Source organism: Podarcis muralis, chromosome 17, assembly GCF_964188315.1.
Source record: "Podarcis muralis chromosome 17, rPodMur119.hap1.1, whole genome shotgun sequence".
Lineage (NCBI taxonomy): Eukaryota > Metazoa > Chordata > Lepidosauria > Squamata > Lacertidae > Podarcis > Podarcis muralis.
The window spans coordinates 21,604,159-21,625,532 of record NC_135671.1 but is presented as its reverse complement, the minus strand read 5'-3'; the positions used below and the strand labels follow the sequence as shown (position 1 = coordinate 21,625,532).

At 42.0% G+C, this 21,374-nt stretch overlaps 1 protein-coding gene across 9 annotated transcripts in view; it reads left to right on the top strand.

Moving 5' to 3' along the window:
- KDM4C (lysine demethylase 4C) overlaps positions 1–21,374 on the top strand; it is a 197,169-nt gene that overhangs the window by 97,267 nt on the left and 78,528 nt on the right. For 7 of the 9 annotated variants that reach the window (XR_013391167.1, XM_077921529.1, XM_077921532.1 and 4 more), the window contains exons 10-14: positions 1,033–1,226; positions 3,819–4,057; positions 5,351–5,661; positions 10,098–10,209; positions 20,123–20,304. Coding sequence is in view for 8 of the 9 variants with exons in the window: in XM_077921529.1 (XP_077777655.1) it covers positions 1,033–1,226; positions 3,819–4,057; positions 5,351–5,661; positions 10,098–10,209; positions 20,123–20,304 (1,038 nt within the window). In the remaining variant the exon portion in view is untranslated. The remainder of the gene's footprint in view (positions 1–1,032; positions 1,227–3,818; positions 4,058–5,350; positions 5,662–10,097; positions 10,210–20,122; positions 20,305–21,374) is intronic. The other 2 variants (XM_028713153.2, XM_077921537.1) reach the window with 1 other exon arrangement.

The window sequence follows — 21,374 nt, the reverse complement described above, 5'->3', positions numbered from 1 at the left end:
TTAATTAGTTTTTGCAAATACATTTTCCAAATACCACATAACATTATATCTTATACAATATTTTTAGGACTTCCATCAGCTACGCCTAATGATTTTCATTCTTCATCACTTCGTCTTGCATTTCATTATTTTCACTATTACTTTTAAAAATCCATAACTAATAGTCCTTTTCATAAATTTTACCTGCAATATTTCATATTGTCCTCCTTACAAAACTTCTTGCAGTCCTACTAGTGTATTCAATTGATTACAGTTGATTTTCAAATAGTTCGTATATTTACTCCAATCTTCTAAGAACCTCTGATCCCGCCAGTTTCGAATTCTTCCTGTCATTTTATCTAATTCTGCATAGTCCATTAATTTCATTGTTGGTAATTCTTCTTGCTTCCATTTCTGTGCCAATAGCTTTCTCACTCTTTCTTGCTTATACTGCCATGAAAAATAGTTGAGATCCTTGAAAAATGTGCACCATGTATCTCCTGCAAACAATTCAAACATGCATTATTCGGTGAAGGCAATCTCAATGATGTCTTAGCCAGCACAGACCAAATCCCACAAAGTTTTCATATCATCTAACTTCAGTAGAGGCAGTTTGCTCCTTCAGCAGTAAATTACTGGGTAAAAGACTCTGAATTACAATATTTATTTGAAATAGCCCTTTGTCTCTTCTGTAGAGGCTTCATGTAAGAGCAAAAAGTGAATGACTGCAGTCTTACAGTAGTCCATGTAGTTGTGGCATATAAATTGATCCCAAATTACAGCATAAATTCAACTGTAATAACTTCAAGGCTAATTAGAATACTGACATTCTAACACATATGTTAACATGAGGGGACTATTTTCTATTGTTTATGCAGACTTGTTACTGTGATAGTTCCATTGGTTATAAATTTGCTGGAGTTCCTCCATAAGAAAAAAAATCCATGTACTACTAACAATGAAAATTGGGTGGATTTCTTTAATAGTTTCATTTTTGGATTGCCCTCTTTGCATATGAACTTCTTAAAAATATCTAATTTTTTTCCTTCCCAGTGTTCCTGCAGGAAAGACATGGTGACAATATCAATGGATATCTTTGTAAGGAAGTTTCAGCCAGACAGATACCATCTGTGGAAACAAGGGAAAGATTTATACACGATTGATCATACAAAGCCCACCCCTGAAATGACACCCGAGGTAAAGGCCTGGTTGCAGAGAAGAAGGAAAACAAAGAGATCTTCCAGGTGGTAATGAATGTTTTGCACTCCATATAGTTGAAGTTTAAATATGATATAATTTCTGTTCTTTTTCAGTGCTTCTCTCCCCCTCTCTTCCACTTCTCTCTGCCATTTCCTTTTAAGTTGTTCATTTATTTTAGTCACAGTTAATTTGTGTCTCCTTAAAACCTAGCAGTGAGCTTGAGGGCAAAAGAGTCATATTTCACAATGATAATACTCATTGAAGAAATATATTCATTTTTAAAAGTTTAATGAGAATGCATTACTGAAATTTATATATGTGGAGCTCTGAGCAATAATATAGTATTTGTTCTGTATGAAAATATTCATATATATTTTTTGCTGAATCCCAGTCCAGAAAAGCATTATTGAGGAGAACTGAGTGAAACACAATCGTTTAGATATTGCAATGAAAATTTACAAACAAAATCTTTACTTATTTATGTATCCTCGAGTTTGCTGTAGCCTCTGGTAAGAGTCCTATCCAGAGGCAGATACATGGTTGGCAGAATGATCAAAAGGTATTGCCAATACCTGGTTATTTATGCTACAGCTCAATAGTTTGAATTTTCTTATTGGCAGTCCCCCCCCCCCCCCATATTCTTCTTGCAATTTTGCATTGCGCCCCGTGATGTATTCTTCTGTCGAATCAGGGTCTCCTAACCTTATAATATAAAAATGCTTTGTAAATACTGATAGCAACATAGAATGATAGGTCTCTCTTAGAATTTTTTTTCATTTTGCATTAGTTCTATTTCTCTCTCTCTCTCTCTCTCTCTCTCTCACACACACACACACTTAATGATCTTGATACAAAGTAATCTGGACATTATCAGTTACCCTTCCTGACCTTTGTCATTCTGATTCTGAACCACCATCACCCCCAAAAAACCAGCCACCGTAAGAATGTTATGTTTTTAACAAATGTGCACTGTTTAATCATCAACCCACATATAGCTTTACATTTACATGTTGAGAACCTGTGGGCTTTAATGTGTGTGTCATATAATTGTACAATGATGCTCTTGTATTGCTGCAGAGAACTGGCAACTTTATTATACAACTGCCATTTGCACTTGGCAGAGAAATTATTTCCTTGTCAGTACAACCCTTATTTATCTGGATAGCCAATTTAAAAGTTAAAATTAAAAGTGGAGACATTATAGTAATTATGTTGAAAGTTTTATCAGATGAGTGCATGTGCTGAATTTATTCACTGTGCTAAGCTTGTGGATGCATTTCTGTGCTATTTAATTAGTAGACTTGGCACAAGTGCAAACACAGCAGGAGATGCACGTCCCCCAAATGAAGATAAAATGTTTGTTCAGTTTCACCTCTGCTGTAATATGTCAAGGAAACAAAATATGATAATTCTGATTCTGGGAATAATATGCCTTCCAAATAGGGTCCCATAAGTATAGGAAGAACAGCAACTCGAGGAAAATAGTGAGGTGATAATGTTTGTGTTCTGGGCGACAGGTTGTGCCAGGGCTGCCGTGGTATGAGAAACTTGTACCGACACAGAAATCACAGCAGGAAATCACAATTTAAAAAATATATTTGTATGTGCTACTACCAGATAGATGGTTGGCACAGCCAGATCACAAAGCAGCTGGTACTGAGAACAGAGGTACTTGACATTTCATGTGTGCACAAGTCCTAGCATCTCACTGACACAGCAATCGCAGTCCCGCAAGGTGTGAGAGAAGCTTACGTTGCTCCATTCTTAACAGCTTGGTGGGTGGGCATGCCAACCCGTTGTTCCTGTGCAGTTTGGAACTCCTTGTCTAAATATTGGAGTCTGTGAGCTTGACCTGCTACTCTCACTTTTCCTGTCACATAGGTTGAGCATAAAAGGTGCTGGGCTCATTGCCTGTTGCTGAGCTTGTATCTCCACTGTGCCTTACTTTCAAGGAAGAACCTTGTTGTCATGGTCTGAGCAGGGCACATGATGTTTACATTTTGATATTTAGGTATTAAATACAGGGCGATTCATAATAATGAAGTATACAGTTTCCATTGGTATACTTTGTTATGAATCACCCTGTATTATTTCCAGAAACATTGCTACCCATGGTAATTGGAACTTCTTGAATTTTTCCGAATTCAGATTCTGGTAGCTATTGCTAAAGCTGCATTTGCAACTGGTTTAAATTGATGATTTATTTTTTTATTTTTGTAAATGAGACTACAGAAGAATAATCAATCAAAATGTCTTATACATTTTGGGATTTGAGCATCATTGTCGAAGTTTAATGTATCTGGGAGATTGCTGTAATTAACTTAAGTTAGTCTTTGTCATGTTCTACAGAATGCTTCACCAAGTAACTGGTTTTAGAACTAGCTTCAGCATTACCTGAGATTATTTCATTTAATAAGTAACTTTAAAGAGCTATAACAACATTAACAACTGATTTAAATTAACCTGTTAATCTATTGCTTATCTACCCTTACACACAGATATAAAAAATTGTCAGGGTGGGGTTTTGCTTAGTCCTTTTTGTATTCCTAAAAGCAGGTGAAAGGGATATTTATATTGGTAAATGTTTTATCTTATCCTAGCCAGACGTTCTGTTTTGACAGCAATATCTCTTATAACAGCTCCCAGCACAACCGATCACGATCAAAAAAGCTGAAAACTCCAGAGGACAAGAAGGTATCAACCATAGTGGCTGGTACAGAAATCACCGTCGTTGGAGCAGCTCCAGAGAGCTTCAAGGTCAAAGAAGAGCCACCAGAAAAACTAAAGGCAATAAACACAGGGGTGCCTTCTGGGGAAGAACAAGATGCAAGCAGGATGCAGATGGATCACAGTTTATTGGATAACAAAAAGGTCTCAGGTGAGACGAATGGTGTTTATTTCCCATAGAATTCTAGGCACTTGATATTGTGATCCCATAAATCTGCAGGTGAGAAGCCGTACGTTGCTATGCTCTGTGTTGCAAAATGACAAATCTTAGTCTGCACAGTGCTGCTTTCACAGCCATGGACATTAGAGCATCTTGTATTGCAAAGCAGATTGGGGCAGGACTAGCTGTCTCCTAATATTTCTCCATAGCATAGCTGCAGCATTATTCCAGGACAGGTGTAATGGTGAAGGCACAACTGTTGGCAAGCTCCTTTCCTAAGCATGTATCTATTTACTTTGGGATTTAGATTTTTATCTTATGTTTTCCTAAAGGCTCAGGGTGCGTAACAGTGTACTAAACAAATAATGAAGTGCTGAAATATAAAGCACTTTTAGAAATAAGTCAACCTCTAAAGAGCCATAAAAAAATAAATAGCTACAGATATCACACTAGTCATTCTTTCACAGCTACAGCCCCTCAACACCACCTTACCCCATACAAGCTTTACACCTGTATTGAAGCATGTAGCCCTCATAGTGACTTCTACAAGTAGCAGGCTCCTCCTCACTTATAATAGGCTATTACTACTATTCCAGCAATGTTCCACTCTTGCTCTTTCCATAACAGTGATTTAGGGCTGGATTGTTGCACCAAACTAAAACAGAGTCTAGTGGCATCCTAAAGCAAAACAGAGTCTAGTGGCATCCTAAATAAGATAGCTGTTATTTTTGCTGCAGAAGAATAAGATGGCTATGCATCTGGATTTTTAGCCAAGAATAATTATCTGATTTTTAATCTAAAGGGCAATATCATAATTTCCCCCCCATTTAATGAGACAAGTTCCAGCTAATGTTAACATTTCTGTACAAAAATAGTTGACATGTACCGAGATAAACATAGCTGTGCAGAGATAGCGCTCTTAACAAAACAAATAATAGAAATGATCTACTGTACAACATCCAGGCTGAAACTGATTGACTTGGTAGTTTGAGGATTTGAGTAGCCAATGACTACTGGCACAAACACATGATTTCCATGTGTAGTATAGACATTTTTTGAAGTTATCAACGTTGATCTTACCAGCACAGATTTTTTTATTCTAATCTCCATCTCATTCATTAATCTTGATGAAAAGTGAGCCACATTTCCCCTGCTTCTGCAAAAAATATGAGCAATTAACATGTTTAATTGTCTGCCAAGATTATTTTTTACATTGTGATCAAAATGCTGTTGTTGTTAAAACAAACAAACTGTATTGCCTTCATGCTGAAATTTTGTCCCTAGGTCATAACTCTCCTCATAGCCATGGTCCTCTAATCAAAAACACACACTCTGAAGTGGAAGAGAAAGGAGACTCTGGCTCTGTGTATTTTTGTTCTGAGGAATCGGCACTGGGCTTACTTTCATCTGCTAGCTGTAACCGGGAAGACAATTTGAAAATTTCAACTACTTCAAGCCAGGCTCTTGAGTATGCTTCTTCCGAAGCTGAGAGCCTGGAGAAAGAAGAAACTAGCAGCTTGTCTACAGAAGAGGATGATATCAGCGATACTGAAAGCAGTGAAAATGGTTTGGAGCCTGGAGAAATATCACCACTGGTAAGAAAGGGTGTTATGGTTAAAACAATTTGAGCATATTTGATAAATTCAGAATTGCTTGAAATGAGTCCTGGATTTCTCAAGTGTTTGGCACGGTATTAGAGTTCTGAGATCATTTCACTATTATCTATAAATATTTTATCCTCCGGCTTAACAGTTGTATGTGTAATGTGCTTTATACTTTCATCTCGTTCCAGCTTTTCAACAAGCCTCTGTCTTGGATTATTTGTGGTTTTGGATACGACTGAGAGGAAAGCCTCATATTTTGCAAGCTAATACAAGAAAAAACACTATTGACTATTTAATAAAATCTTCCCAGTGTTATGGTGTAGATCAGGGTTTCCCAAACTTGGGTTTTTAGCTGTTGTTGGACTACAACTCGCATCATCCCTAGCTAGCACGACCGGTGGTCAGAGTTGATGGGAACTGTAATCCACAATAGTTAGAGACCCAAGTTTGGAAAACCCTGGTGTAGATAATAATACCTCCCCATACATTGTTGTGAGATCCCATATTATCTACAGCAAGTTATAGAAATGAAATTAGCTAATAATAATAATACTTAACATTTGACAGTTCATTTATTATAAATTATCTCAATGATCTTTGCCACAGCCCTGAAAGGTGGACCAGTTTTATAATCCCTGTACTGCAGTTATGTGGTATGCGTTAGGCCGAACGTGTAGTAGAATGCCTAAAAATCCACCTAGTGGTTGAGGTGAAATTTTGAACTGGTGCAACCCACTGCACTAAACAAAGTTGTTGTTCTTATCTTACCACATTTTATAAGACATCCCATTTTGATTGGTAGCAAATGTCCATGTGAATGAGATTGGTAGCAAATGTCCATGTGAATGAGACTCCAATGAGATAATAGCAGAGCTGTATTAACTAACTTGGAGGCTAGATCTGCTTCTGGCACCTGCAGAGAGCAGCCCTTTTTGAATTGCCAGATGTTCCTAAGAGAGTGGAAAAGACACTTTAGAGCTAAGAATAAAACAGCACTTGCCCTTTTACCGACATAAATAGCAAACTCATCATTGTTTTACAGAATGAGATTTAGCAGTCCCAAAGCCAGTCCTTCTGTTTTAATATAAAGTGCTAATAAACATCTTCTCAGTGGTGAGATTCTGCATTACAGCTCATGTTTAATTCATTTGGTTGGCTACTTTTTAGCTATTCCTTAGTGGGGTTTCAAGTATTTTCCAATATGTTTGCATGCTGTGTCCATCTTGTAGTGGCACACAAACATTTTATTGGGTTGCTGCTGAAAAAGCTGTCTCTTAGCCTTTCTGCACAGCTACCTTGCTTTGTTTAATGAATCTGCCACGTTCTTTAATCATAAGAGCAGCTGTACTGCATTAGGCTAATGATCCTTCCAGGTCAGTGTCCTGTTTCCTTGAGTGGCCAGACCAGGCTGCCGAGGGCTCTGTATGACAGCTGCAGGGTACTAATTGAGCCTTCCATTTCCCACCAAGCACTGCCAGCCTCTTGAATTTCCAAGTTTTATGAGTAACCTTGTAGCTGGAATAGAATACTTGAATTGCTACCTAATATTCATTGGTGTTCAACCAGCTTCTGTAGCATCCTTTCCCAACGTGGTTCTTTCCAGATGTTTTGGACTGTACCTACCATCATCCCTCATCAGTGGCCGTGCTATCTGGGGCTGATGGGAAATGAACAACTGGATGGCACCACCTTGAAGATAGCTTCTTTATATAGCGAACAGAGTTTGGATAGGCTTGCAAGATCTTAGTAAACTGAATGTTGGTGAAGACATTTGCGACAACCATTAAAGTCTCAGCACTTATTTAACCGAAGAACTGTAGCTTTGACCCTCAATAATGAGACTGTCATCTTGAAGATACAACTTCAGAGAAAAGCCCCCAAGTTGTATTCAGCCAGGCTCTACTCAGAGGAGAGCCTCATTAATTTTAAAGGGTCTACTCTGACTAAAATTGGATACAACCTATTGCTTCTCTAACTTTTAATCTTGACAGAGTAGGCTGCTACTTCCTGGACGTAGTAGAGTGGAATTGCCTTGATCTCAGGCTGCTACTCCAACCCATTATGCGAGGGCAGTTGCAGAGGCCGACATCTTCACACAGATCTGTGGAAGCGTCTTTAGAAACTTAAAGCCAGAGTTTAGGAAACACTACGATAAATGGTGTTTTGTAGGTACAGGCATTTCAGTTACCAATGAAGCTGAAGTCCCAGCTTCTTGAAAATGTCTAATTTCCAAGCTTTGGGGGGAAAGTATACCCTCAAAGGAGAGGCTGTGAAGCTATCCCATGGGATTTGAATTATTTTTATCAAAGACTGCAAAAGGGACATTTATTTTCCACTCCTTTTGTGATGGGAAAAAATATATCTCAAAGGGAAAAACCCCATTAAATTTGAAATCCTGATTTTTCTATTGAGAAAACAAAATGTGGACATGCACTTTCAACACTAATAGGCAAAAGGGGACTTTTAGTTTAAAAACAATGCTGCTACCATTTCAATTTTTTTCCAACTACAGTGGTACCCCGCAAGACGAATGCCTCGCAAGACGGAAAACCCGCAAGACGAAAGGGTTTTCTGTTTTGGAGGCGCTTCGCAAGACGAATTTCCCTATGGGCTTGCATCGCAAGACGAAAGCCCATAGGGAAATGCTGGCGGTCGGGAGCAAAGACTTTTGCCCACAGCTGGCCTTCAGAAGAGGACCTCTTCTGAAGGCCGGCGGGGGGCAAAAGTCTTTGCTCCCCCCCGCCTGCCTTCCCCCCGCCTGCCCCGGGCGATCTTAAAATGCTGGCGGGCGGGAGCGAAGCGTTCGCTGCCGACCCCCAGCATTTTAAAATCTCCCCGTGTCCCGGGAAGGTTTTAAAATGCTGGGGGTCGGGAGCGAAGCGCTGCCGACCCCCAGCATTTTAAAATCTCCCCGTGTCCCGGGAAGATTTTAAAATGCTGGGGGTCGGCAGCGCTTCGCTCCCGACCCCCAGCATTTTAAAACGCTGTTCCGAAGCGGGGCGGTGGGCGGGAACACCTTCTGAAGGCGGGCAGGGGGCGAAAGTCTTTGTCCCCCCTGCCTGCCTTCCCAGGGGCTTTTAAATCGCCCCGGACAGCGGAGAAGTCCTCCGCTGTCCGGGGCGATTTTAAAATGCCGCCCGCCAGCATTTTAAGATCGGCCCCTGCTTGGGGGAGATGCCGGCAAGCCTTGCGCGCAAGGCTTGGGGCGGCAGCCTGCATCCCGAAGCAGGGGGTGAGCTGCGGAGCCCGCCCCCTGCTTGGGGGAGATGTCAGCAAGCCTTGCGCGCAAGGCTTGGGGCGGCAGCCTGCATCCCGAAGCAGGGGGTGAGCTGCGGAGCCCGCCCCCTGCCTGGGGGAGATGTTGGCAAGCCTTGCGCGCAAGGCTTGGGGCGGCAGCCTGCATCCCGAAGCAGGGGGTGAGCTGCGGAGCCCGCCCCCTGCTTGGGGGAGATGCCGGCAAGCCTCGCATCCCCGGCGGGAGGTCCCGCTTAGCCCGCTGTTCCGAAGCGGGGAGGGGGGGCGGGAAGACCTGCCCCAGCCGCCCCACTTCGGAACGCTGTTCCGAAGCGGGGAGGGGGGGCGGGGACACCTGCCCCAGCCGCCCCACTTCGGAACGCTGTTCCGAAGCGGGGAGGGGGGGCGGGAAGACCTGCCCCAGCCGCCCCACTTCGGAACGCTGTTCCGAAGCGGGGAGGGGGGGCGGGAAGACCTTCTGAAGGCGGGCGGGGGGGCGAAAGTCTTTGTCCCCCCTGCCTGCCTTCCCAGGGGCTTTTAAATCACCCCGGACAGCGGAGAAGTCCTCCGCTGTCCGGGGCGATTTTAAAATGCCGCCCGCCAGCATTTTAAGATCGCCCCGGACAGCGGAGAAGTCCTCCGCTGTCCCAGGGTTTTTTAAAATGCTGGGGGTGGGAAGAAAAGCCCTTGTCCCCCCCCCCCAGCCTTCAGAAGAGGTCCGGGGACAGACTGTCCCCGGACCTGGTCTGAAGGCGGTTTCCCTAGGAACGCATTAATTGATTTTCAATGCATTCCTATGGGAAACCGTGCATCGCAAGACGAAAAAACCGCAAGACGAAGAGACTTGCGGAACGAATTAATTTCGTCTTGCGAGGCACCACTGTACCTAGTTGCATTGAACTGCAAGCATTTATTTTTTGCCTGTTATCTTACTACTGCCCCCTTAAAACACCATCTAAAATCTACCCAAAATGTTTTAATACCAGCAAAAGCACATTTAAAGGACATGCGTTCCCCCAAAGAATCCTGGGGCATGGGTTCCCCCCAAAAACCCATGTCGTTTAAATTTGCTTTAAATGTGTAGTGTGAATGTGACCTTTAGTTAATATATGTTTTCTTTCTTCCATCCCTTTAGGATAATTTTGGTCTGCCTTAAATGAAAAAAATAAATAAATGTATGTTGTCTCTTTCAGGTAACTGAAGGAGAGAGAACAAAAACATCTAAAAGTTGGCGTCATCCGCTAAGTAAACCCCCCGCCAGATCTCCTATGACGCTGGTTAAACAGCAGGCAGTAAGCGATGAAGGTGAGCATGCTTTTTAAAATCCCCTCTAATAATATATCTTTCAGCCAATATAAATGCATCTGCATACACTTACTGTTGCACAGTACTGAAGACGAAAGGATATTTGACCGTGTGCCAGAAACTCAACTGCTGCAGAATGAGCTGCATTAAAAGCTTTCAGCATGCTTCCTGAATACATGATGTCGGTTTTTTGTACTTTCCCACCCTTCCTTTCTCTTAAATCCTTCTAAACGCATTAGAAGGGACTTGTAAGAAGCTCAGAACAGTATGAAGTCGCTTAAATACTACATGGATGATAAAAGCTCATTCGGCTACCAGATAGTCTTTGTTGGATTTCTCAGCAATTAGCTTTGGCACAGAACATTACACTTTATTGTATGAAGGGAAGCAGAGCTAAACAGGACACTTCTAGATCTTCGGAACCAACAGAGAACAAATTTACTGTTTTGTTCTCTTTTATAAATATCTAGCTGGATCTCGAAAATAATCTGATTCTCTGGTAGATTTTGTTTATCGCCCAGGCTCATGAAAGAGACACTGTGTTGGATGCAAGGAAACAGGAGAAGTAGGAAAGTAGCTGCCAGTGCTCTTTCACAAAGATATGCAAAAGATATGCAAGTGTTCTCTATAGTAGATAGATTCTGTACTTGTGTCTCATGGTTCTGATTGTGCCAGAGGTTATGTAAGCTCATTTACGAGTGGAATAACATACTTGCGTTTTGATTCACTTTGGTCGTTCCACACTGGCACATGAGGTTTTGCATCTATCCCACTGTTTTTCTTCTGAACAATGTCAGAAGGGTTACTAGCATCCTTTAATCTTTGAATTCTGTGTTGCAAGTTCAGTAATGTAAAAGAAGAGAGAAGTATTGCTCCCCCCTCCCCAGAGTTGTTGAGAAAAGCCTCAATGTTTTGTGCATTAGAAATGCTGACAGGTCTATATAAACGTACATATGGAGAAGTCTGATCTCATAACCAGTGAGGTCAGATTGAAATGAAATGCAAAAACTACAATCTATGACAATTACATTAAAGCTTAAGCGGATGAAAATAAGCATGGTGTTTTCATATTGTCAAAAACATGTCTACTGCAAATTTATTTGGTTACCGCAAATTTTGCCATTCCATTGTATAACATAATCATATGTGTTATATCAATTCAATTGGAATACATTATTAAAGTATGGTAGTGCTTCCTGAATGTATTTTCAGGATGGAAATGTAAACATGTTTGTAAAATCTATATAGCAGCTTTCTAGATCATTAGGCCAGTGTGGTCATGCATTTCTGTTACATAGCACAACAAATGATAGCTTTACCAATAAAAGCTCCCCTTGCCTTTTTTTTTTCTAAAAGAAAAACCATTTACTCTTTTTCAATTCTAGAATAGTTCTGTTGATGGCCTCTGCCAATAATAGTTTCTTCCATAAGCCCTGGTTATTGTTTGTGGTTTGTTCCAAAAGAGCTAAACCATGAGTTCCTGTTCAGATAATATGCTAAGCCAAACCATGGCTTACCTCAGCCCAGCCCAGCCCAGCAGCAGATCTCCTTTCTGGGAGCCCACACACTTATTTGTTCGTGCTAAGCCATAGTTTGGTTTGTGTTCAGTTCCAGCATGAACTAAAAAGTTAATCAGCATTATTTTTTTACAGCATTCAGAATCTGATAAGCTGCTGTGCTGAAGTATCAGGTCTAAAAGTAAATCAAGGGCCACACTCAAAAAATGAGATATCTTGACAAACAGAATAGAATGTCAGTTGGTGAAGCTTTTCCCCATACTTCTACTTCCCTACTTGAAAAGGCTTACCCTGTTTAATTTGTGCCAGCCATAAAGCTGTTAAAGGCACAAGACATCATTCACTTTGTTCTTGTACCTGTTCTTCTTGCTGCAAGCTGCTCCTGTTGGAATAGAGCAGACCTCTTCACCAGGGAATATGCAAGAAATAACTTACATTTCTTCCTCCTGGTTTTTAGCAACAGTGATTAAGTGACAAACATCCGTAGCAACAGCAGTGCCTCTGTATCTGCCTAATAAGCCTTAGAATGTTGCTTCCACATTTTGCTTTCTATTTCATATAGATGTCTGATTGAAGTAGTTTAACAAAAAGGAGGACTCTGGTCTTACTGCTGGGGAGTGGAGAGGGAATAAAACCTGAAGGTAAACTAGAAATCAAACAGATTTATACCCCAAAAGAACTTAATTCTTGTTAGTTAAATCAGCATTTATGGAAACTACTTTCGGGTGTAGTTCTGATATTTTTGTTCAGCTGAACTAGTTCATCCCAAGTGCTGATTGTGCTGATACCAATCCCCACCCCCCCAAAAAAAGTTTTAGTAAGTCTTTTTCATATTATAGGATTCTGTGAATGTTAAGTAGAAAAGTTGTGGAAGGTCCTCATAGGGTCATGGGTTCCTTTATCTGACTCTAGTCCGCATATCAGTAGCATGATGCTTTGTTTTCTATTCTTGTAGGGTTGCCATATTTCTAAAAGAAAATGCTTCTCTAAAATCCAGTACCTTAATTTTGCTGTTTTCTTCTTTCCACTTCATGACATCTCAGAATCTGTAACTTCATTATCACCTTATCTCATCTTCCATTTTTGCATTCTATACCAGTTTTAGGCTGCAATCCTGTACTTGCCTGGGAATAAGCACCTTTGAACATAATGGGACTGACTTCCGAGTAGATGTGCATAGAACTGCACTATAGTCAAAACCAAATCTAAAATAGTTTAGCCCAGGCATGGACAAACTCGGCCCTCCAGATGTTTTGGGACTACAATTCCCACCATCCCTGACTACTGGTCCTGTTAGCTAGGGATCATGGGAGTTGTAGTCCCAAAACATCTGGAGGACCGAACTTGCCTATGACTGGCTTAGCCCTTTTTTCCAGTCCACAGAAAACTTTGACTTTTTGGCAGTCTGTATTATACCTTGCTTTGCCATGCTTTCAGCCTAGTCAGCTGAAATCTTGCATGTTTCAACTCCAAAGGCTGCTTACCCAATTCTTTTTAGAAGACATAGATGAGCAAACATCTGCCCAGACTCACAATGTGTGGTATTCAAAATTTTAATCCGAGTAGACCTATTGAAATGAATGGACTTAACATAGTCATATTCATATAATTCAGTGGATCTGCTCTGAATAAAACTTAGTTGAATTCCACCCTTTAAATCCTCTTAGTGTTTCTTGGAAGCAGATACACATAAAACCCTCCAATGTATTTGATTAAGTGTATATTCAAAAATGTATTTGAGCAGTTCAGAGTTTAGGAAGAGACCATTTCTTGCTGGAGAGCTGTTGAAACATATCTGAGTTTCTCCACAGAGAATATATCTCAGTAAAATGGCAACAAGCTTTTAAATTATCTCTCCTGCAGAGTATATCTAAATTTACTTTTGTATTTTATTGCAGTATTGGTAATTGGCTTTTTCAGCCATCCCCTTTTAAACAAAAGTTCTACATATCCCCCTTTTTAAAGCTTTGGTTCTATTGAAGCTCCTTTATCCGAAGCAGTAATTTGCCTCTGCTTGGCTCTGCTCAGCTAACCATGCAAACTACCCCATGTTAATACTGGAAGTTGACATATAATTGCACTAGCCTACTGCAATGGTTAAGAGCCCCAAATCCCATAGGATAATGTTTAATGGCTCCCTGTCACAGCTGCATTTGGGAGCAGTAAATTCCAAACAGCACCCAGTTGAGCTTCTGAGCAAAGCTATGTTACATTTATGGTGTTAGCTATTTAAAAACCAACCAAAAACCAACCTGCTGAAGGTTTGGTCACTTATTGCACAAAACTTGTATTTCCCAGTCAAGGAAGTTCCTTATTTCTCCCCTCTTTTCAGCTATGTGAATAATTGAATAGATCTATAGTTGGGTTTGTGGTTCTTTCTCTTTTTGCAGGAGGGGGGAGGTTGGCCCACAAATTCACCAGCTACAGTACTTCAATTAGCTGTTAAGCATCTCGCCTTAAATTAGAGACAGCTTTGAGCCATGATCTATATCTATGTAATATTTGCATGTCTTGAGGGGACAAGATTGAGTGGATTTCAGAATGTTCCAGTAATTTACACAAAAAAGGCTACATTAACATTAGAATCCATCTGGTAAAGTAATTAAAAGATTTAAATATGGAAGGGTTAAGTGAAATTGCTGCATTTTTAATTAGAGATTATACAGTTTTGTGACTAGGGATGGCTGTTAACCTTGGTTATAGCTAAAATAAAATGTTTGAAAATTATGATTACCCAGCTCATTGTGAGTCATTCTTGTTAGAATATTGCCAGGTGAGAGGTACTGGAGTGATAGGAATTTTTAGAATGCATCCCTTCATAGTAATGCAATTATTCGTAAACTTTTTGAACTACAGTACTAGATAGATTTATTTTCTCCCTGCAGGTAGAACATGTTGCACTAGTTTGGCTTTAGGTAATAAATTCCCTGTCAGAGCCGTCTTTCCCATTGGTGTTAGTGGTTCGTTGCGCCAGGGCGCCGGCCTTTCAGGGGTGCCCTAGTGAGTGGGGGAGCTGTGCGGCTTTGCTGCAGCCCCCCCTTTCCCTGCACGCCCGCCAGCTGCACCCCACCAACTATATGGCTGGCGGGCATGCCGTTTCCTTCCCAACCCTTCGCAGGAGGAGAGCAATCCCCCCAGAGGCTATGCAGCTTCCCTCCCAAGCCTCTGCATCTGCTAAAGACAGCCCTGCTCCCAGTCCTTGTCCTCCTCCTGGTGAAAGGTGGCACATAGCCTTCCTGGGCTGCTTCCTCAGGCGCCCCGACGCCGGAGAGCATGTCTGCTAGCACGTTTTCCTGCTTGATCGCCGCCACCATGCCAGGGATCGGGGCGGTGGGGGAGGCAGAGGACTTGGTGCCGCTCTGGACCCACTGTTTCAAAAAAGTCACTTTTTAATTTTCCTCTTTTCACAAAGCAGCAGCGAAGTTAGATGTGCTGGCCCTGAGAGTGAGGAGTTCTCAGGGAGGAGTTAGGCAGGGAAAGGAGACTGTTGCCAAGCTTAGTGAGGAAGCGCTCCTTCTAGAAGAAGCACACTCTCATCAGCTCCAGTGGCGACGGCGGCTGTGCTTCTCAAACTCCCATTGTCGGTAGCTGCCTGCATGGAGCGTATCAGCCACCAAACCATCAGCAGGCTAGGCCAAGTGGCACGTAGGACACCAGACTGGGTAGGACTTGCCCACAGGCCAAACAAAGTGGAGAGGGGCCTTAATACAGGCCTCCCTAAGCCTTAGCCTGCCACAGGCTCAGCAAGAGTGTGGAAGATTTTGGTGATGCCTTGCAAAACTTCGGGTGTCTTCTCTGCGCTGCATGCAGTAAGTGGCAGCTGAGGGTGGTGGCAGCAAGGGTTCCTGCCTCAGGCGGCAAAATGGCTTGGGCTGTGTATCCCTCGCTCAAAATTATACCAAATTTCATAGTGACAGGAGAAATAATTATGCATTCTTTTATAGAGAATCCAACATACCTTAGTATTAGAACCTGTGCTGTAGCCTGATAAAAGCGAAACCCTTTGCCACACTCTTGGCATCAAACTCTCCGACTAGCCACACACTCCACAGTGAATGCTTGGGAGTGGGACTAGTCAGTGTGCAAGATCAGAGGCCCTGCTAAGTACTGGTATAACCTCTGTATAGGGCTCATACTTATTTCAGTGCTATTCTTATCTACAATTGGATGTTTTGTTTATAGAAATCCTTTGTGAGTATTCTTGTCCCTTTTAGGTTTCTTTTGTGGCTGATCCCTGTTTGTCAATTTTTATTTTTTTAAAAAAATTAAGGATGGAACCTTGCGACCACGCTGGAGATAAAAAGTTGTGCGTAGGCACTGTTGTTTGATTAGACGATCTTAATTTGCATTTTGAGTCATATTTTGCTTTGCATGCTTGTGCATTCTTTTCAGGAAAATGAGGCACAGGCATACAGACAGACAAGGCTTAAAATAGAATTCATTTATATTGATGAGATAATTTGCAAAACTGAAATTAGTAGGTTTTTCATCATTTTGATCTGGCACCAGAAAACAGGTGAAGAGTTCTACATAGCTTTGGGTAATTTTAAGCACAAGAAGAAACAAACTAAGAATTCAAATGCTGACATCCTGCAAAATTGTGTTAGTTTTTTCAGAAGATTTCATTAAGGTCTATACATTCTTGATGCACTTCTGCTACATTTCGGTGAAATTTTCCTAGCTTGAAAGTCACTGGATATATCAAAGTTCACTCAGTTGAACACCTATGTCCCACATTACTGTTCACTCCGGCTCTAGTGCAAAAACCCACCACTGGATTTTGAAGCCCTGCGCACGTGACCTTAGAGACAATCTAGAACTGTCTTGCAATTTCTTGTGAAATGCAGTACTGTAGTTTAGTTGAACGGAACTGTATTAGGATACATGTTACAAGTCTGTAAAATCCTGCCTTTGTCATAGCGCGTGATTGTTACCCAACCCAGTTAACCCTTCTTTAACCAATGGAAATCCTGGAGTTTCATGCAATTTAGTTCAAGCCAGCCTCAACCCAACTTGAGGGTGGTAGCTATGCTTAATTTCTGGTGAAGCCCAGGTGTGCACATTTGACATGCCTGTGGGTTGGCAATGGTGGTTCTACAATTTTGATGTTAGCAGGGGGGTGTATCACAGAGGAGCATCCTCATTTGCCTCTTAAGCCTTTTTTGACTAGCTGACTGTTGTGGACCCTTCCAGCTTTTCAACTCTGTGATTGTGTTTTAGATTCTCATCCTGTGTAGAACTTTAAAAATAGACATCCCAATTCAATAGCATTCTTGGACTGCCTTGTAGTATAGAAAACAATGAATTTCTCTCTACCTTAGAAGACTAACAATACAATCCTAACTAGGGGTAGGCAACCTAAGACCTGTGGGCCAGATGTGGCCCAATCGCCTTCTCAATCTGGCCTGCGGACGGTCCGGGAATCAGTGTGTTTTTACATGAGTAGAATGTGTGCTTTTATTTAAAATGCATCTCTGGGTTATTTGTGGGGCATAGGAATTCATTCATTTCACCCCCAAAATATAGTCCGGCCTACCAAATGGTCTGAGGGACAGTGAACCGGCCCACGGCTGAAAAAGGTTGTTGACCCCTGATCCTAACCATATCTACTCGGGTGTACATCCTGTTGAATTAAGTGGGGGCTTACTCCCAGATAAATGGGGCTAGGATTACAGCCTTGAACTATAATCCTATCCCCCTTACTTCGGGCTAAGCATTTTAAAGCTTAATGGGACTTACTTCTGAGTAATCGCATACAGGGGTCCACTCTAGGTATACAAGCTCACTTCTCCCAAAGTTACTAATCAACAGTATCTGCTTCGACAGGGTGTGGGTGAATGGTTTTTCTTCTTCTCCTGATCCAGTAATATCTATATATATACTTGTTACTCATCACAGGCTTCTGAGAAAAAGAGTATTTCATTAAACTTTCCTATGCAATGAAGTTTCTAAAGCAGATCAAGTTGATAAATGCTGTAAGGAAAACAACAACAACCAATGGCCAGATCTCAGGGAGAGAGAAGGATAACAGAGCATATTCTTGCATATGCGAGAATAGTGGCTGCTTGCATTGATAAGTAATTATACACACACTTATATGGTTTACATAGAGATTTAGCATTACCATGGCTCCATAATTGGACACAATATTGTGTCAACATTTTCCTACTGAAATGTGTTTGTTTTGGCTTCTTTTTGCCTGTTTCTCAATCTGTATCTTAAAATAAAGCATCACATTAAATGGCTGTGAAAGCATTGATGAAGTTCAGTTTAAATATAAAATAATTTGTGCTGGTAAGAAAAATTTAATTATCTAAACCCCATGCAGAGCTCAAAGATAAAGATAGCATGTTGTCTTGTCTTCGGGATTGCTTATTTTATACTCTACTGAACACGAAGCTCAGAAGGGGAATGCAGGAGTCAAGCTTATTTGGTCTACAATTTCCAAATCCTTGCATGGGCACATGCATGAAATGTGGGCCTCTTAGTGCTTAGAAGTTTGGAAAAATTGTTAAGTGATACGTACAGTACGGATAGCCAACACAAAGATTACAAAAATTCTTTGTAGTGGCTGAGGCTTCAAAGCCATTCAGCACAGTGTTCCACCCCCTGCCCCTATTCTGCAGATGTCTTCAGACTCTGTATCCTGTGAGACTTTCCCTGTTTTCACAAAGACATGGAGGAATAAAGAAGGGTAGCTGCAGGGAAGTACTGCATCATTATGGAGAAACTGTTCAGTAAGCAAATGAGAGAGAAACCTTTTTGAGAACTTGTCTATGCAACGTTTTCTTAAACTAAAGAAACATGCCATTTTATAATTGGCTTACTGCTTTTCTGCAGGAATTAAAGATAACTCATCATTAACGATCTATAAAAGTATTTTGTCAACTTAGATGCATGTCGTCACGGTCTGAAGGAATCTGATGCTTCAGCCTTTTTACCAGCATCAAATTCTTCTGTATAATGGAGGTGTTAATCAGAAATAAGTAAATCATAAGTACTCTTTCCCCTTTTAAAATATATCCCACAGCAACAAATGATCGTGAGAGCTGTTATTCCCCAATCAGTATACAGTTTTGATCATTGGTGGCAAAGACTCTCCTCCTGGAAGAGAGGGGAGTGGTTGTGGGTGGGAGCCCGAGCTCCGCCTCTAGCAGGGGGCGTTAGCCCCCTGCCTCCCACTCACCTGGCTGGCGCCCACGCCCATCGGCAGGCACCCAACCAGGTGCCTCCGAGGGGCCGTGTACAGCATCCTAAATGCTGCGGCGCCAGCCCCCCCTCGGGCTCACTCTTCGTCGTCCCGTCGCGAGTAGCCACGTTCGGCCCTCCCGACATCCTTCTCATTCAATTAGGGGAGAATGACCTTGTTGACAGAAGAAGTGCGGGCTTGTCGTGGAACATAAAAAGAGATTTGGATGAGATTGCTGCCTTGTGTCCCGGAACAACGGTGTTCTGGTCCTCCTTCCTGAAGAGAATTGTTTGGCGCAGTGCGCAGAACTGTATGGCTATTGAAAAAACCAGGAAACTCTTAAATTGGGCAATAGCCCGTTGGGTGCGCTTTATGAATGGCCGAGTCATTTCTCATGACCGTATCTGGATTGGCGACCAGGCCTTGTATTGGAATGACGGGGTTCATCTCTCAGACCAGGGGAATGACATTTGGTTAGATAGCGTTATCAGCAGCATTAGGGATTGGTTACAGCTGTGAGGGTATTGGCGGCAAGCCTTTTTGGGCTCGGGTGGCGGTTAGGCATTGGAATAATGTGTTGTGGTGTCGAAGGGCTAGGTGTGGCCATCGCCTATGCCTTCAATTTTTGGGTATTCTGTTAAAGGAATCTGGCGGTCGTGTATTCTGTCCGATGCCTGTTTGGCGGGAGGCCATGGCACGACCCTCGGTGACATCAGGGGAGAGCCTATAGTTGGATTAGCATCAACAGGCTCCACCTACTGGTGAATAACCCCCCCCCTTGTTTTAGACTCACCCCTCTCTGAGGGGGTGGAGGCAGCTGACGTAATCCAATGCCTAAGCCAATACCTTTTCACTTGCTGCAATCAATAAAGTTGTGGCCTTTTCTTGCCCATTCACCTTATATCACATGTCCTTGTGTATTCATTCCGCATTGCGGGGATCGGGTCCTCGAAACACAACCATGTTGACATGGTGTTTTGTATTGTTTCTAGCAGGAACGGGCGTCTGTAACAAACGTGGGGAGGGCGGATTCTCCTTTTGTACTTTTGCAGTGCAGGCTTCCTCTTCAGTCTGAATACGTCTGTTCTCGTGGGCTTGTTTTCATATGTGGACTTGCCATCCACTTCCCTTTTATATGCTGCTTAAATTGTTGTTTGCCATCGTCGCTCTCAGAACGCAGCCTTTTCAAATGTCATTTTCATTTAAGAACTGCCCGAGTCTCTCTTAACTGAAGAAGACATACAAGAAACGGAGTCCTGGGCCAAGCCTCTTGTCTACCTTTGGCAGAACAGAGCACCAAATTTCACTGCTGAAAAGGAATACAATGCAGCTGTTGCCAATTTGGAACCCTGCTGCGCCATATGCACGCTCCTCAAGCCTTACTACAAGGTAAGGAAGCTTTTCACAGTTTGAGAGGTATTTATAAACAAAAGAAACCCAAATATTTGTAGAGTGCTGCTTTGTGACAAAACTGCCAATTTTCTCTTTATCCTCTATCCTTTTTTTTTTTTTAGCAAGTAAAGGATTGAATGGTAAACGGTCCATCACTTACCTTGTCAAAATAGATACTGTGATTCCAAGGGGTAGAGTCCAACTGCCAAAAAGCAAGGAAATGGAAACGGAGCAATTTCTGCTCTCTGTGGTAGGCTTGGTAGCTTTAGCATTGGATAAGCACACACTGGATAAGCACAACAAAGATAGCAAGGGAATGGAGATTTCCATTAACTCAGATATTTGAGATGTACAAATTCATTATACATATTTGAGGGTATGATTCGGCTCCTCTGGACTCATCCTGTGGAGTTCATGCAAAGCTGGTTCCCGTATCACAGTCCCTTCCTATGCAAGCATGCAGAGAAGTGGTTAAATTGCACTATATTTATTTTTAAAGATAAAGGTCCCCTCATTGAATAATTGCATTGATTTAAGTACAGTTTTCATGGGGCAATGTCTCTTCATTTTGCTACCTCATTTTATATCCAAGGGCTCTCCTGCTCACTATGAAGGGCTGGAATGATTAATTTTGCATTTTCTTTACTTCTACCGCTTAAATTGCCATTTTCCTATGGCTTGGCTGTAGAGTGTTTGCCACTGCATTTCACTGCACTTTTGGCATGCCATATACTAGTGATAGATAAGCACATATAAGTGGCTATCCCCTCTCCCAGGATTCATGCTAAAAAAATGAGAAAAATGCTGTACTAGATCAGGCTGGTAGTGGTGACATTTTTGCCCCTCTAAAATCTTTTTCCAAATCTTGCACAATTACACTCTTGCCACGCTCAATTCCTTATAGGTGCCCAATAGAAAACTCCCTTTATGGAACTGAAGTCCCTGCCCAGCTGGTAGATGTTGCAGAATGTTCAAACTGCCCCCCCCCCATTTCCTCCGTTCCTACCACAACATCTAAACAATACTGGAGGTGTAGTCTCCCATCCCTGGATAGTTGCTAAGCAGAC